At 47.7% G+C, this 13,173-nt stretch overlaps 1 protein-coding gene across 1 annotated transcript in view; it reads left to right on the plus strand.

Annotated features, from left to right (window-relative positions):
- LOC144824295 (speckle-type POZ protein-like A) overlaps positions 1–13,173 on the plus strand; it is a 60,903-nt gene that overhangs the window by 674 nt on the left and 47,056 nt on the right. The window contains exons 2-3 of the mRNA XM_078683419.1: positions 1,098–1,148; positions 3,009–3,136. Coding sequence (XP_078539545.1) covers positions 1,098–1,148; positions 3,009–3,136 — 179 coding nt within the window. The remainder of the gene's footprint in view (positions 1–1,097; positions 1,149–3,008; positions 3,137–13,173) is intronic.

Consider the following 13,173-nt stretch of genomic DNA (forward strand, 5'->3'; position numbering starts at 1 on the left):
ATGGGAGACCATCAAGAGATTTTCCAGTTATAGCTAGATATGACTGCTCTTCTCATATAGAATGATAACCACTGGAGCAAAAACTTTGGTAAAACACCAAAAGGTAGTACGTGAAACTACTAGGGACTCCCACATTGCAAACCTCAAATATATTTGATTTTCCACCCTTATTGGAATGTGTAGAGAAGCATCCTGGAGATCCAAATTTGCCGGAAAGTCTCCGCTCTAACCCGCAAAATAAACTGCTTTCATATTGAACTGGACTGTTCTTAGAAACACATTCAGATTCTTTAAGTGTTTGATTAGTCAATACTTCCCAGAAGACGCCTTTACAAGGAGCAAAGGGGAATACCAACTTAGACTTTTCTCCCAAGGTGGTACAGGAATCACAACCCTCTTCTACCCGAACATCAATATATTTTCCTATAGTGCTTGTTTCGTCTCTCAGATCTTGGGATGAGGAGTTTAGAGAAAGCGATTGTCTGGATGATGATCGTTAAACTCGGAGTGTCCCAGAGTACTCTCTGTCTGTAGTACTCAATAGCCCTTGAATGATTTCTGCAATTTTTGGGAAAAGAGGCATGATCTCCCCTGAATCTCCACTCTTAGTAAAACATATTTTACGCGTTGGGTTTCTTTAAATCTCAGCCCGCAAACTTGGATTGAAACTGACTTCTGTTGGATGAAGGCTCTCATCTCCTGTTTCTAGATCAATAGTAAAGCTTTCTATTCTTTACAAAACCGTTTAATTCTAACTTGAAAGGCTTAGTGTATTTTTAGTGTGTATTTTGATTTAAAAGATTTACCCAATCGCTTCCTAAAAGAGTTTGTTTACTTAGAATGGCATTTTTACCAAGTACATTTCAGGTACAGGTGCTTCTTTGCAGCCACCATCTCACGTGTTGCCATTACAGACACTTTTAGGTTATGAAATGGTATATTAGACAGGTACTTGGCTCGTGATTCTTTTGCTCCCAATAGAGAGACATCTTCCCTGTCCAATGATTGGGAAGTATAAAAAGAACAAATGTCCACCCTCATGCCAAGATTTCAATCAGAATGCACCCTGTTTAAAGTCTCTATTTTCTTGAAAACAGGGTCTGAAATTGCCACCTTCTCAAAAGGCATTTTAGCTGATTATCCCTCAAGTAAGGGATCGATGGTTCACTTCTGAAGGAGATGCATTCCCACGTTTCACCAAAGGATAAAGTCTCTCCATGAACCTAGGGACATAGGTTTTTCCCAGATCCTTCTATTTCCTCTTCAGGAGCGCCCATACTGCAGAATTGATAGGAAAACTGTGAAAAAGTAGTTTGTTGAACTGTCTAAAACAAACCCCACTGGTAGAGGGTTGCTCTTCATCTAAAGGTTACTGCAGATTATAGGAAATCTAGGACCTCAGACTTTTTATTTGATCTTTCATAAGGCATCTCCCGCTAGATATTCCTGTATCAGATACATCTGTGACCTACATAGGAGACTAAAGAAGGGGATGATTAGCACATCTGAGAACACTCACTCCTGGGAGAGGAATGACTGCCCCTTGACCTTCCTGTCGTCTGATAAATGCCTCAGAAATTGACTTATCTAGCTGCTTTTTGGAAACGCTATAAACCCTGCCCAGAGTCCCTTTCTTGGAATGGTTCCTTCTTGAATCAGTCAAGGCCCTTCCCTCCGAGGGAGAAGGAGATGGGTGTCTGCGCGTTTCCCTATGCTTCACCATAATGCGCTGCACTACCTATTCATTTTTTTTTTATGTTTTCAATGTCTCTTGCCAGAAAAACAAATAACACTAGAATGTACCTATTTAATACAACTTTTTAAAACACAGCTCATATTTTCACGCTCTTTTCTTTTCTTTGTCTTTTTTTCTGCTGGACCATGGTCACCTTTTAAAACAATGAAAGTAACTACTCGACTGATTTGGACAATAGAAAGTAAGGAGACGATTGTAGTACAATTTATTTTCCCACTTTATTTAAACAAATCTCACATAGAGAATACCTTTTAATGTGGTTTAATAGTTCTAGTCTCCCCCCCCCCAACCCCCCGTCCTCCCCCCTTTCCCTTTACTGCAAAGATAAAGAGCACAATCCAACCTACACAAAGGAACCCGGGATGTACACTGCAGATCCAAGTTTTTTTTTTTATACGGAGGAACATCAACCTTAAACTGGACAACGCGGGTTCCACAGACCGCAGGACCAAGCCACTGCTTCCTGCGTAATGCGGGCCAACTATACCGCATTGTAAAAGCTAGCTATATTGGAAAAACACGGAACCTAATCACCCCATAAACTAAAGAAAATATTTGGCATTAATACAAAACGGGCCAAACTCCATACAGAAGAAATACCATGGGCCCTAGCACTGAGCACGGAAGTGGACTCAAAAGAAAAAGGATGTGTCTATGGTACCAGCCCCAGTGGCGTAACACAGGCCCCCGCAGCACGTGCGGGGATGGGGGGGGGGATACGGGGGAGCTCTAGGGCCCCCCTACAGCACAGTACTTGTGCCGAGAGCTCCAGATTGAGTCTGTAGAGAGGCCCTCCATGTACCTTGCCGTGGGGCCCCCTCAAGTTTAATTACGCCAATGGCAGGTCCCTTTTAATAGTGAATGGTAGTGGTGCTTATATTAAGCAAAAACATTTCTTGTAAGGGGTGGCTGGAGTGAGATGGGACATCACTACTGTAAATAGTATAGAATGAGGTGAGGAGGTATTTAAAATCCAGCACATTAGCTGAACTTCAAGTTTTGGTTTACTCTACTGGTTTACAAGTGCACTGCATTCGAAATGTGGGTTTGTGCTCGTAAATAAAGCTATTTTAATGATCATGTTGATGCACCCGTAAATGGAGTGTTTTTGAGCGTGGATGTCGGCAAAATGTTAAAGAATGAGGTTCAGTGTCTGTTTAGGCAGATCCAAATATGATACATTGTACTTGTTTTAAAGTAGATGTTTTTTCATCTCCTTGGTTTTACACCTGTTGTTTCTTCTTTTAAACAGAAAGCCAAAGGGCATATCGATTTGTGCAAGGCAAAGACTGGGGTTTTAAAAAATTCATTCGACATGATGTTTTGATTGATGAAGCTAATGAACTTTTGCCTAGTGACAAACTTACACTCTTCTGTGAGGTAGGCAGTGGTATCAATAAATATACTTTATTTAGTTTCACATTTAGCAGGACTATGAATGTTATGCTATGGGTGTTTTATTACAAACAGAATACAATGATGTCCAGTGCAGTCATGGCTCACGGTAGTTAAAGTGTAACTTAACTGTAGGTAGAATTTCCTATGAAAAAATAAATATTTCAGTCCAAGCAGCATTTTCTTTTCTCTATTGTCCCATCTTCTCTTCATTATTTCTCTTGGAATCGTTTTTCCTTTTAATGAAGATATCGACGTAGTTGCCTTAATAGTGCTTAAGGAGTCCGATCTCAGAGTTGACTACAATTGATTGAATTTACTGCATCATTTACTTTTTTTTCAAAGATGTACGTACATATCGTTCTTTCTGAGACCAATCAACAAGTCCCTTCTGCTTTTGTTTCGTTATAGGTATGATGTTCACACCAACTCATTATACTTCTCTTTAAGATCTGTACACAGGTGTTTAAAAAGATTTACCAGGAATGAGTCTCCACAGGCCACCAAGACTCCCCAGCCACATCCAAACAACTGACGGTCTCCTGGGCAAGCACCTTTGAAATCTCAAGCACGGAACAGTTCCAGCCATGCCCCTACTATTTCTGTAGCGCTTTTCATAGGAGACACTTTTTTTTCTTGTTTGTTAGAAACTCTAATTTACTCATTGAAAAATATTTTATCAGCCTATTTAACTGAACAATTGGCAACATTCTATTTTTTATTTAAAAAACAAGCCAATTAAATAACCGGATAGAGCAAGTACAAAATGCCTTCTTTCTCAACCTTTTTGTAAAGGAAAATGAAGTGAAAATGGTGCTGTAGCCTTATAGTCTTCTCCAATACAAGACAGAAAAATTGACACTGCAGTCTTTACTACTCCCCAAATGCCAGATCCCTTAATGTTGCCGGGCCAGGGTGCCTCGTCAACCACAAAAAACCAGGAGCCTGAGCGTCCTGGCTTCTATTTCCCTCATGCTCTAGAGGGATGTAGTGGGAGAGAGGTACTGGAGGCAGTGGCGTAACGAAAGTTTAAGGGGCGGAGTACTGTGCTGAGGGGGCCCCCTGCAGCTGGGACCCCCCACCCCTCCGTTACGCGCCTGACTGGAGGCTTCGACCCATTGACTAGGCAGCTAAGCCCTTAATGTCTTCAGGCTCCAGATTGAGTATATTCTGTACTTTTCAAGCCTTAGAGCTCATTCTTTCATCAGCCATTTACACAGGCCCAAACTCCACAGCCAAGGTGTCTGGGACCATTTGTCACCGCTGCCTTGACTCCTAAGGCCTGTCATTGGCCCTGCATGGCAACAACTGTATGTAGTGCTTTCTTTCAGTTGCTCAGTGTCTCACCACCAAAGCACCACCCTGGGGTCTTGATCTTTATCTTCCCTGCAGTACAGCCGTGGCGGGTAGTGGGAGTAACAGCCAGGCGGTGACGTGGGGAGGGGGAGGGGCAGGCATTTCGTTGCTTGCACTGCATCACAAAATGCGATGCAGTGCGCGCAACAGAATTAGTTTTATTTATTTTTATGTTTACTTACCTGTTAAAGTCCGTAATCCATACATTACTACCCTCCTCCCTGCCCCTCCCCACGTCACCGCCCGGCCAGTACTCCCACTACCGGCCGCGGCTGAGGATGGCACTAGCCTCAATGAGCCCAATACTGGCTCTAGCTCTCTGGGCCTATTCCTAAGCTTATCAATAACTCCTGTGACTCCATTTCGATATTCCATCGTAATCTAGTACTTCCCAATCATGTCTACGAAGTCTGCATTTGATTCAAGACCTCTTGGGCAGTGGAGTGATGCAGTAGAAAACATTTTACTCAACTACTTTGGCGTGAGACAAGTTCTAAGAAAAAATGGGATGGGGAGGAAGATGGCGACCGGATGGGGAGGAAGATGGCGACCGATTGACATCGCCGTGAGGATGCTCCGCTGAGCCTCCCCTGAATCAAACTGTTGTGGAGACTGGAGAAATTTAGTTATCAAAGACACAATCTCCCAGTAGCTAAAGCAGCGGAGCAAATTAATGTAAAACCAACCTTGTGGCAAGAAATGCAGGCGAGAATCCCAAGCAAGCAGAACCCGCTGATGCTCCTTATCGCGGTAATCTCTCCCTGCCGCGAGGACACCGCATTCACCCCAGCCACTTCATCGGCCACTCGGTGCTCTTGGATGAGACCTGACCCACGCGGCTCTTCCCCAGCGCGTCTTCGGCTTTGTGCTAGAGAGCTTCTGTGAGAACCGGGTGCTCTTCATGGGGCGTGCAGGAGATTAGCCCGGATTCAGCACGGCACTCGATCCTGGAATAGAGACGGCACCAGATCCTGGGGCAGAGACAAGGGTAACGTGGAAAGCCGGATTGGGACCATAATATTGTACTGCACCCAGCAAGCTACCCACGGCAAGATGACAGGCAAGGGGTTGAGAGGAGGCAAAGGCAAAGCTGCTGCCCTATCCCTCAGCCAGGCACGGCTCAGACAAGCACTTTAACTGGACCCACATGCCCAAGGCAAAACTGGCAGCACACCTCCCACCCCCCTTCACCCTCCACTCTCCCCCCCCCCCCCCCCGGGCTGAACGATGCCAACCCAGTACTAGATTGGAGTCAGATGACGCCAGACAACCAAGACAAGTTTTTTTCACTAACCGAGGAATCGGAAATAACGGATAGCAGAATTTCTTTGTCTAGTGGGGAGGAAGGCAAGAAATGGTTCAGCAGTCCTAACACCAATAATCGTAGATCCAGATCTGGAACCAAAAAGCTGCATAAAAGGTGAAACAGCGACCAAACGCAAAGGGACAATGATGACCAAACGCAAAGGGACAATGATAAAGATATTGACGGGCCTGGGAATGAAAGTATGAATGATCTTAAATGGGACTATAATAATACCCCTCTCACACTGGTCCCATCCTCCTCCTTGGCCTCAAGAACTGCTCCATTAGTCTGCCCAGGGAGCGGTGGTAATGGCAGTACAAAGGCAGAAGAACAATCTGCTTTATCAGTTGTCCTCAAGTGCATAAGAAACTTTCAAGATGAAGTCAAGGCAGATAGCCGACAATCTCGCATGGCTGCCAAAAAACTGCAAGGTGCCGTTAGAAAGATGGGGAAAACCTGTGCTGACATAGCTGAGCGAATGTCCATGGTGGAGGTCAGGGCGGAACAACTGGAAAAGGATGTATCAACACGGCAGACACTGCATGACGAACATTAGGGGGGGGGGTAAAAGACTTGATGTGGAAGATGGAGGAGCACGAAAACCGCCAGAGACTCCATAACCTCCGCTCCACTTTCTAGGGATTCCGGAAGGCGCAGAAAAAGATGATCCCAAGAAATGTATGATCAACCTGCTAAAGGGAGCATTCCCAGAGTTACAAGCATGGGACCTGGACAGGGAGGTACAAAGAGCTCATAGAGTTCCCTTGTTCCATGGCAAGCATGCATCTGCCCTCACACACCCTCACTCACCGTCACACACTCGCACACCTCACACACCCTCACTCACCCTCACAACCTCACACCCTCACCCTCACAACCCTCTCACCCTCACTCACCCTCACAACCCTCTCACCCTCACACCTCCACACACCCTCACCCTCACCCTCACACACCACATCACCCAGGAACACCACCTCATCACTCAGGAACACCACCACATCACTCAGGGGCACCACCACATCACTCAGGGGCACCACCACATCACTCAGGGGCACCACTCAGGGACACCACCACATCACTCAGGGACACCACCACATCACTCAGGGACACCACCACATCACTCAGGGGCACCACTCAGGGGGACCACCACATCACTCAGGGGCACCACCACATCACTCAGGGACACCACCACATCACTCAGGGGCACAACTCAGGGGGACCACCACATCACTCAGGGACACCACCACATCACTCAGGGACACCACAACATATCTCAAGAACACCACCACATCACTCCGGGACACCACCACATCACTCAGGGGCACCACCACATCGCTCGGGGGCACCACCACGTCGCTCGGGGGCACCACCACGTCGCTCGGGGGCACCACCACGTCACTCGGGGGCACCACCACGTCACTCGGGGCCACCACCCCATCACTCAGGGCCACCACCCCATCACTCAGGGCCACCACCCCATCACTCAGGGCCACCACCACATCACTCAGGGCACCACCACATCACTCGGGGGCACCACCACTTCACTCGGGAACACCACCACATCACTCAGGGGCACCACTCAGGGGCACCACCACACCACTCAGGGGCACCACCACATCACTCAGGGCCCCCTCCACATCACTCAGGAACACCACCACATCACTCAGGAACACTACCACGCCACTCAGGACACCACCACGTCACTCAGGGGCACCACCACATCACTTTGGGGCACCACCACATCACTTTGGGGCACCACCACATCACTTTGGGGCACCACCACATCACTCAGGGGCACCACCACGTCACTCAGGGGCACCATCACATCACTCAGGGACACCACCACATCACTCAGGGACACCACCACATCACTCGGGGACACCACCACATCATTCGGGGACACCACCACATCACTCAGGGACACCACCACATCACTCAGGGACACCACCACATCACTCGGGAACACCACCACATCACTCGGGAACACCATCACATCACTCGGGAACACCATCACATCACTCGGGAACACGATCACATCACTCTGGAACACCACCACATCACTCTGGAACACCACCACATCACTCGGGAACACCACCACATCACTCGGGGACACCACCACATCACTCGGGGACACCACCACATCACTCGGGGACACCACCACATCACTCGGGGACACCACCACTTCACTCGGGGAGACCACCACATCACTCGGGGAGACCACCACATCACTCTAATACACCACCACATCACTCTAATACATCACCACATCACTCTAATACACCACCACATCACTCATCCCAACCACATCATCCCTCAGCACCACAACAGCACTGTCCTTGCTTGCTACCAACAAACATTGCCATAGCCAATAGGACTCGCATTAGAAAAGTGTAAGCTATTGGTTTTGTGAATAACAATGCTATTAATTTATATATTTTCAAAGCCAACACATATTAAAAAAAATTGTCATTTACAATACCAAAGCTCACACTTTCCTAATGCGAGACCTATTGCATTGCAAATGCTTGTTTAGATTGTTGCCTCACTCAAATGTGGTCATCAACCTCTTTGTTTTTTATTGTGTCCCATTGCATCTGACAACTGATGTACAAAGTAGTGTCTCTATTTTTGTCATATTAACTTACATAATTTTATATTCCTTGAGGAGTTGTGTGTATCTCTCAGTTTTTTGATCTGTTCCTTGATCGCAACAAGGACTATAGCAGAAACAAGGAGTCTAGAGGAAAGAGTTTGGCAGTCCGGACCACTCGATCTTTCTTTTGCCCTTTTTTTGTACTTCCCACACATGTTATCCTAAAAAGAAATGGTAGGGCCGGGGGAGTATTAGAGCTAGCTGCCTACATTTGGCCGGCTGTTGCCCAGTGTCCATTCCTCTTTCTCAAAAGCCGCTAAAAGCAATGCAAGTCTCCTACGTTAAACTCAATGTCTGCGCTGTGTTGGATATACCTCTTCTTCCAATTCAGAAGGAAATTCCAACAAGGGTGCTGCAGTTCGCTTTTGCAACATCTAGTCTGCTATGTCATTGTACAACAACTTCTGATCTTCAGTCACTGCATTGTTTTTGGTTGAGTTCGCCCTCTTGAACGAACTAAAAGCTTTACATTTGCTCAAGTTGGCAATTCTAAGCATTATGATTTTAGCTTCTAAACTAGTTATGTTCATCTTCGCCAGTGCTGTAGCCTTACAGTGTTTTGAGCACAGTACCAACACAAGAATATACATTATTTAAAACGTACAGCACTAAAATTTAATTAAAAAACTTCCATCAATAATTACATTTCTTGGAGGAGGAGCTTCGCGTGCAACCAAGATGGCCGCGTGAGCTTAGGGTTCCCGAGACCCTCGTACCCTCCCACATCCATCCTGTCGTCTATCCTGTCCTTCATTGATGTCTTCTTGAAGATGAACCACGGGTGAGGTGAAACCTGAATTTAGATTACGAATCGGACCCCGGGAATTGGTGTTATGGTGCTTCGAAGATTGCGCCCTACGTCTCCGTGATACCCGGCTGTGGAGTTGGCATGGTGCCCGAGCTGTAGTTGAACAACATCGGCCTGAGGGGGCAGGCACGACCGGTCCGGTTGACTTTCACTTTCGATTTGTCTTCCACAGAGCTCTACGACTGGGAACTTCCCCCCCATACTGAGGGCGGTTATCCTGTGCTCTTCTCGAGTGTACTCTTTCATTGCTTTGCTGGTTTTGGGGAGACACTTGGCTGGTGCCCTCTGGCTGAAGTTGGGACTCCGCTCGGGGGTCCCATGGGCCGCCATCTTTCTATTTAGTGTAACTGCTCCAAGTCGGTCTCCATCCTGCAATGGCGGGGAAAACGGAGGGGGAAAGACAGAAAGTCAAGTCCACTCGGCGGGGTGGTTATACCCAGACTAACATCATGGATCACTACACCCAGGCTAAGGGATCTCCCAGTGGACCGGGCAGGTCGCAGTCTGACGGGTGATGTTGCTGACCTTCAGATGGAGATGCGCAATTTGAGGGCCTCCAGTGATTTCGAAGGAAGGGCTAGACGGAATAACGTCCGTATCATTGGAGTTCCGGAGAAAGCGGAGGATCCAGCGTCTGAAGTCTTCATCGAGGATCTAATTGTTAAACACCTTGCACCCAAGGGACTGAGTAAGTTTTTTACGGTTGAGCGAGCCCATAGAGTTCCGGGCGGTAAACCAAAATTGGGTGCCCCACCACGACCTATCATTGCAAGAATTTTCAATTTCCGTGACAGAGACGCTATCCTGCAGGCCTCACGGATTGGTGGACCTATAAAGTTTGAGAACACTACCATCAGCTTCTGCCCGGATTTTACCCAATCGGTTTAGAAGCAGAGACTTGGTTTCCTAGGGGTAAAGAGGTGACTGCGTGACATGGGCCTTAAGTACGCTATGCTTTTCCCGGCCAAGTTAAGGATCGAACATGCGGAGCGGACTTATTTTTTCGATCGACCGTGGGGGGTGGCAGACTGGCTGGACACTCTGCCGAACCAGCGTGCACAGGAGGAACAGTCTGGTGGAGCGGAAGGCGGACCGTTGGATCAGTAATAGACACCTGTTGCCTGGTTTCTGGGGTCCCTAGTGGGCCTCGAACTGTGGTTCGCTGATTCTGTTATTTGATTAGACATTCGGGGGGGTTGCGGTGCTATTGGTGGGTCTCTTTCCTCCTCTGATTGACCTTTTGTAGCTTAGTTAGATGTGGGGGCAACAGGCACACTGCAAGTTGGGTTGGCTTTCTAGTCTCACGCAGGGGTGCAGGGTGGGGGGGTATGTAACGGGATGTTGGTGGGGGGGATGGGGGGTTTTGTTAAGGAGTTTGTTTGTTTTTATGCAAGGCAATGTATTGTCAGACCTTTTGATCGAAGTGCTGGGTTCTTACTGGGGTTGTCTCTTCTTTCTTTTTTGGGATGGGGTAGGGGGTTGAAACTGCTGAGCTGGAATGTGAATGGGTTGGGGGGATAGGATAAAACGTGGGGTGGTACTGCAGTTGTTGAAACATCTCTCCCCCGATGTTGTCCTTCTTTAGGAGACGCACTTGATAGGTAATACTTGTCATACTATGAACAGGAAGGGGTATCGTTTGGTAGCCCATGCCGGGTTCTCCTCTCGTTCCAGGGGGGTTGGTATCCTTATTAGGAACTCTCCCCCGCTGGAGATTGACGCCACGGTCCTCGATGACAGAGGGCGCTATGTCGCTCTTACTTGTAGGTGGGAGGGCCGGACCCTGTCCCTGGTTTCTGTGTATGTCCCTCCTGGCCTGCAGTCAACTACTCTTGCGGACTTGGGGTGGGTTATCCTCGCTCTCCCCGAGGGGTCACTGCTGTTAGGTGGCGACTTTAATGCTGTTGTTTCTTGTACGATTGATCGACATCCACCTAGGGATCTTAAGAGGGCACAACATTGGCTTCATGATTTCATTGACACCCTGGGCCTGGTAGACTGCTGGAGATTGTTACACCCCGCTCAGCAACAGTACACGTTTCATTCTGGCGCTCATGGTAGCCTTTCACGGATCGACTATGTTTTGGTGCCTGCTGCACAGGCACTTTCTATTACTGAGGTTAAGCCTTTGGCTCGGGGAATTTCCGATCACTCTCCGTTATGGTTCCGAATGGAGTTGAATTCCAGGGCTGAGGGACGGGTAGCCCCGATTAATCCCTGGTATCTCCGGAACCCTAAATCTCGTGCTGATTTGATAAAGTCTCTTGACCAATATTTTCTGGAAAACGAGGGTTCTGTTTCTTCTGCGGTGTCGCTCTGGGAGGCTTTCAAGGCCGTCCTTAGTGGCCAGGTACCATCGTTAATCGCGGGCGTTAAGAAAAGCACTGTTATCAGCGAGTTGATACATCCGGATCAATCCGGTTTCATCCCGCATAGAAACACTGCCCTGAATCTTAGGCGTATGCACGGCGTTCTCGCGAGGGCTGTGACGTTGCGTGAGCCGGCCATCTTGGCGTCGTTGGATGCCACGATGGCTTTTAATACCGTGGAATGGTCATATTTATGGGCCGCGTTGGCTAAGTTTGGGTTTGGAACCAGTTTTATTGGCTCGGTGCGGCTCCTCTTGCGCAAATTGTTGTGAATGGTCGTGTTTCTACTCCATTTAGTCTTGCTAGAGGTACTCGTCAGGGTTGTCCCTTGTCGCCGCTCCTGTTTGCCTTAGCCCTCAAGCCCCTCGCTGCATGAATCTGGTGAGAGCCCTCGATTAAGGGTATTCAGTGGTCCTCTGAGTTTGAAGATCGCATCTCGCTTTACGCAGATGATATTTTACTGTATTTGACCTCGCCCCGGAAGTCATTGATGGTCTTGTGTGATGTTTTGACCTCTTTTGGTAGAAACTCGGGCCTGATCATTAATTGGTCAAAATCTCACTTATATGTTCTTTCTGGTGACGTTCCTCTTCTGCCACGTAACTGTCCCATTCAGGTGACTCAATCGGGGTTTAAATACCTTAGTATCTACGTTTCATTGGACCCCGCAACTCGGTATGAACAGAATCTTCTCCCGCCCTTGATTAGACTGAAGCAGGACGTCGCGGGTTGGCGTAAGCTTCCTCTTTCGCCGCTTGGTCGTGCGGCCCTCTTTAAAATGATGTCTCTACCTCATTTTCTTTATGCTCTCCAGAACACTCTTGATATAGTTCCTACTAGTTATTTCCGTACAGTTAAGGGTCTTCAGAGGAAGTTGATATGGGACGGCAGACCCCGTATTGCACTAGCCAAACTGACGCTCCTGTGGTATGACGGGGGTATTGCTCTCCCTGACATCAAACGCTATTATTGGGCGTCCCAATTTGGGGCCGTTAATCATGGTATGTATGGTCCCGAATTGAACCCTGCTTTTGCTATGGATAGATGGCTGTTGCCTGGGGGTAATTACTATAGGGCGCTATATTCAAATTCGGTGTTTAAGGCTTTGTTGGGGCCTACGAAGACGGCAGTCCGTATATGGCAGGATGCAACTAGTTCTGTGGGATGGAAAGACCGCTTGACTCTGGCGACCTCGCTTTTTGGCTCTGATAAGCATGGTAAATTGTGGAAGACAAAGGGTTTCGATAAGTGGGACCTCATTGGTATCAGTAAGGTGGGAGACCTCTGGGTCAAGGGTCAGGTTAAAACGTTTGAAATGCTAAAGACGGAGTTTGAATTGGGTGACACAGAGTATTTCTGCTATGCTCAGGTTCGCCATGCCTTGATGTCAATTTTCCCAACGGGGAGTATAATTCCGGAGTCGTCCCCGCTCGAGGATAGATTTTTGGATGGTCATGTGCCTGATAGTACTATCTCTCTTGTATACAAAAAATTAATTAACGACAGGTCGGACCTCCTACTGCATCTTCG

Source organism: Lissotriton helveticus, chromosome 3_1, assembly GCF_964261635.1.
Source record: "Lissotriton helveticus chromosome 3_1, aLisHel1.1, whole genome shotgun sequence".
Lineage (NCBI taxonomy): Eukaryota > Metazoa > Chordata > Amphibia > Caudata > Salamandridae > Lissotriton > Lissotriton helveticus.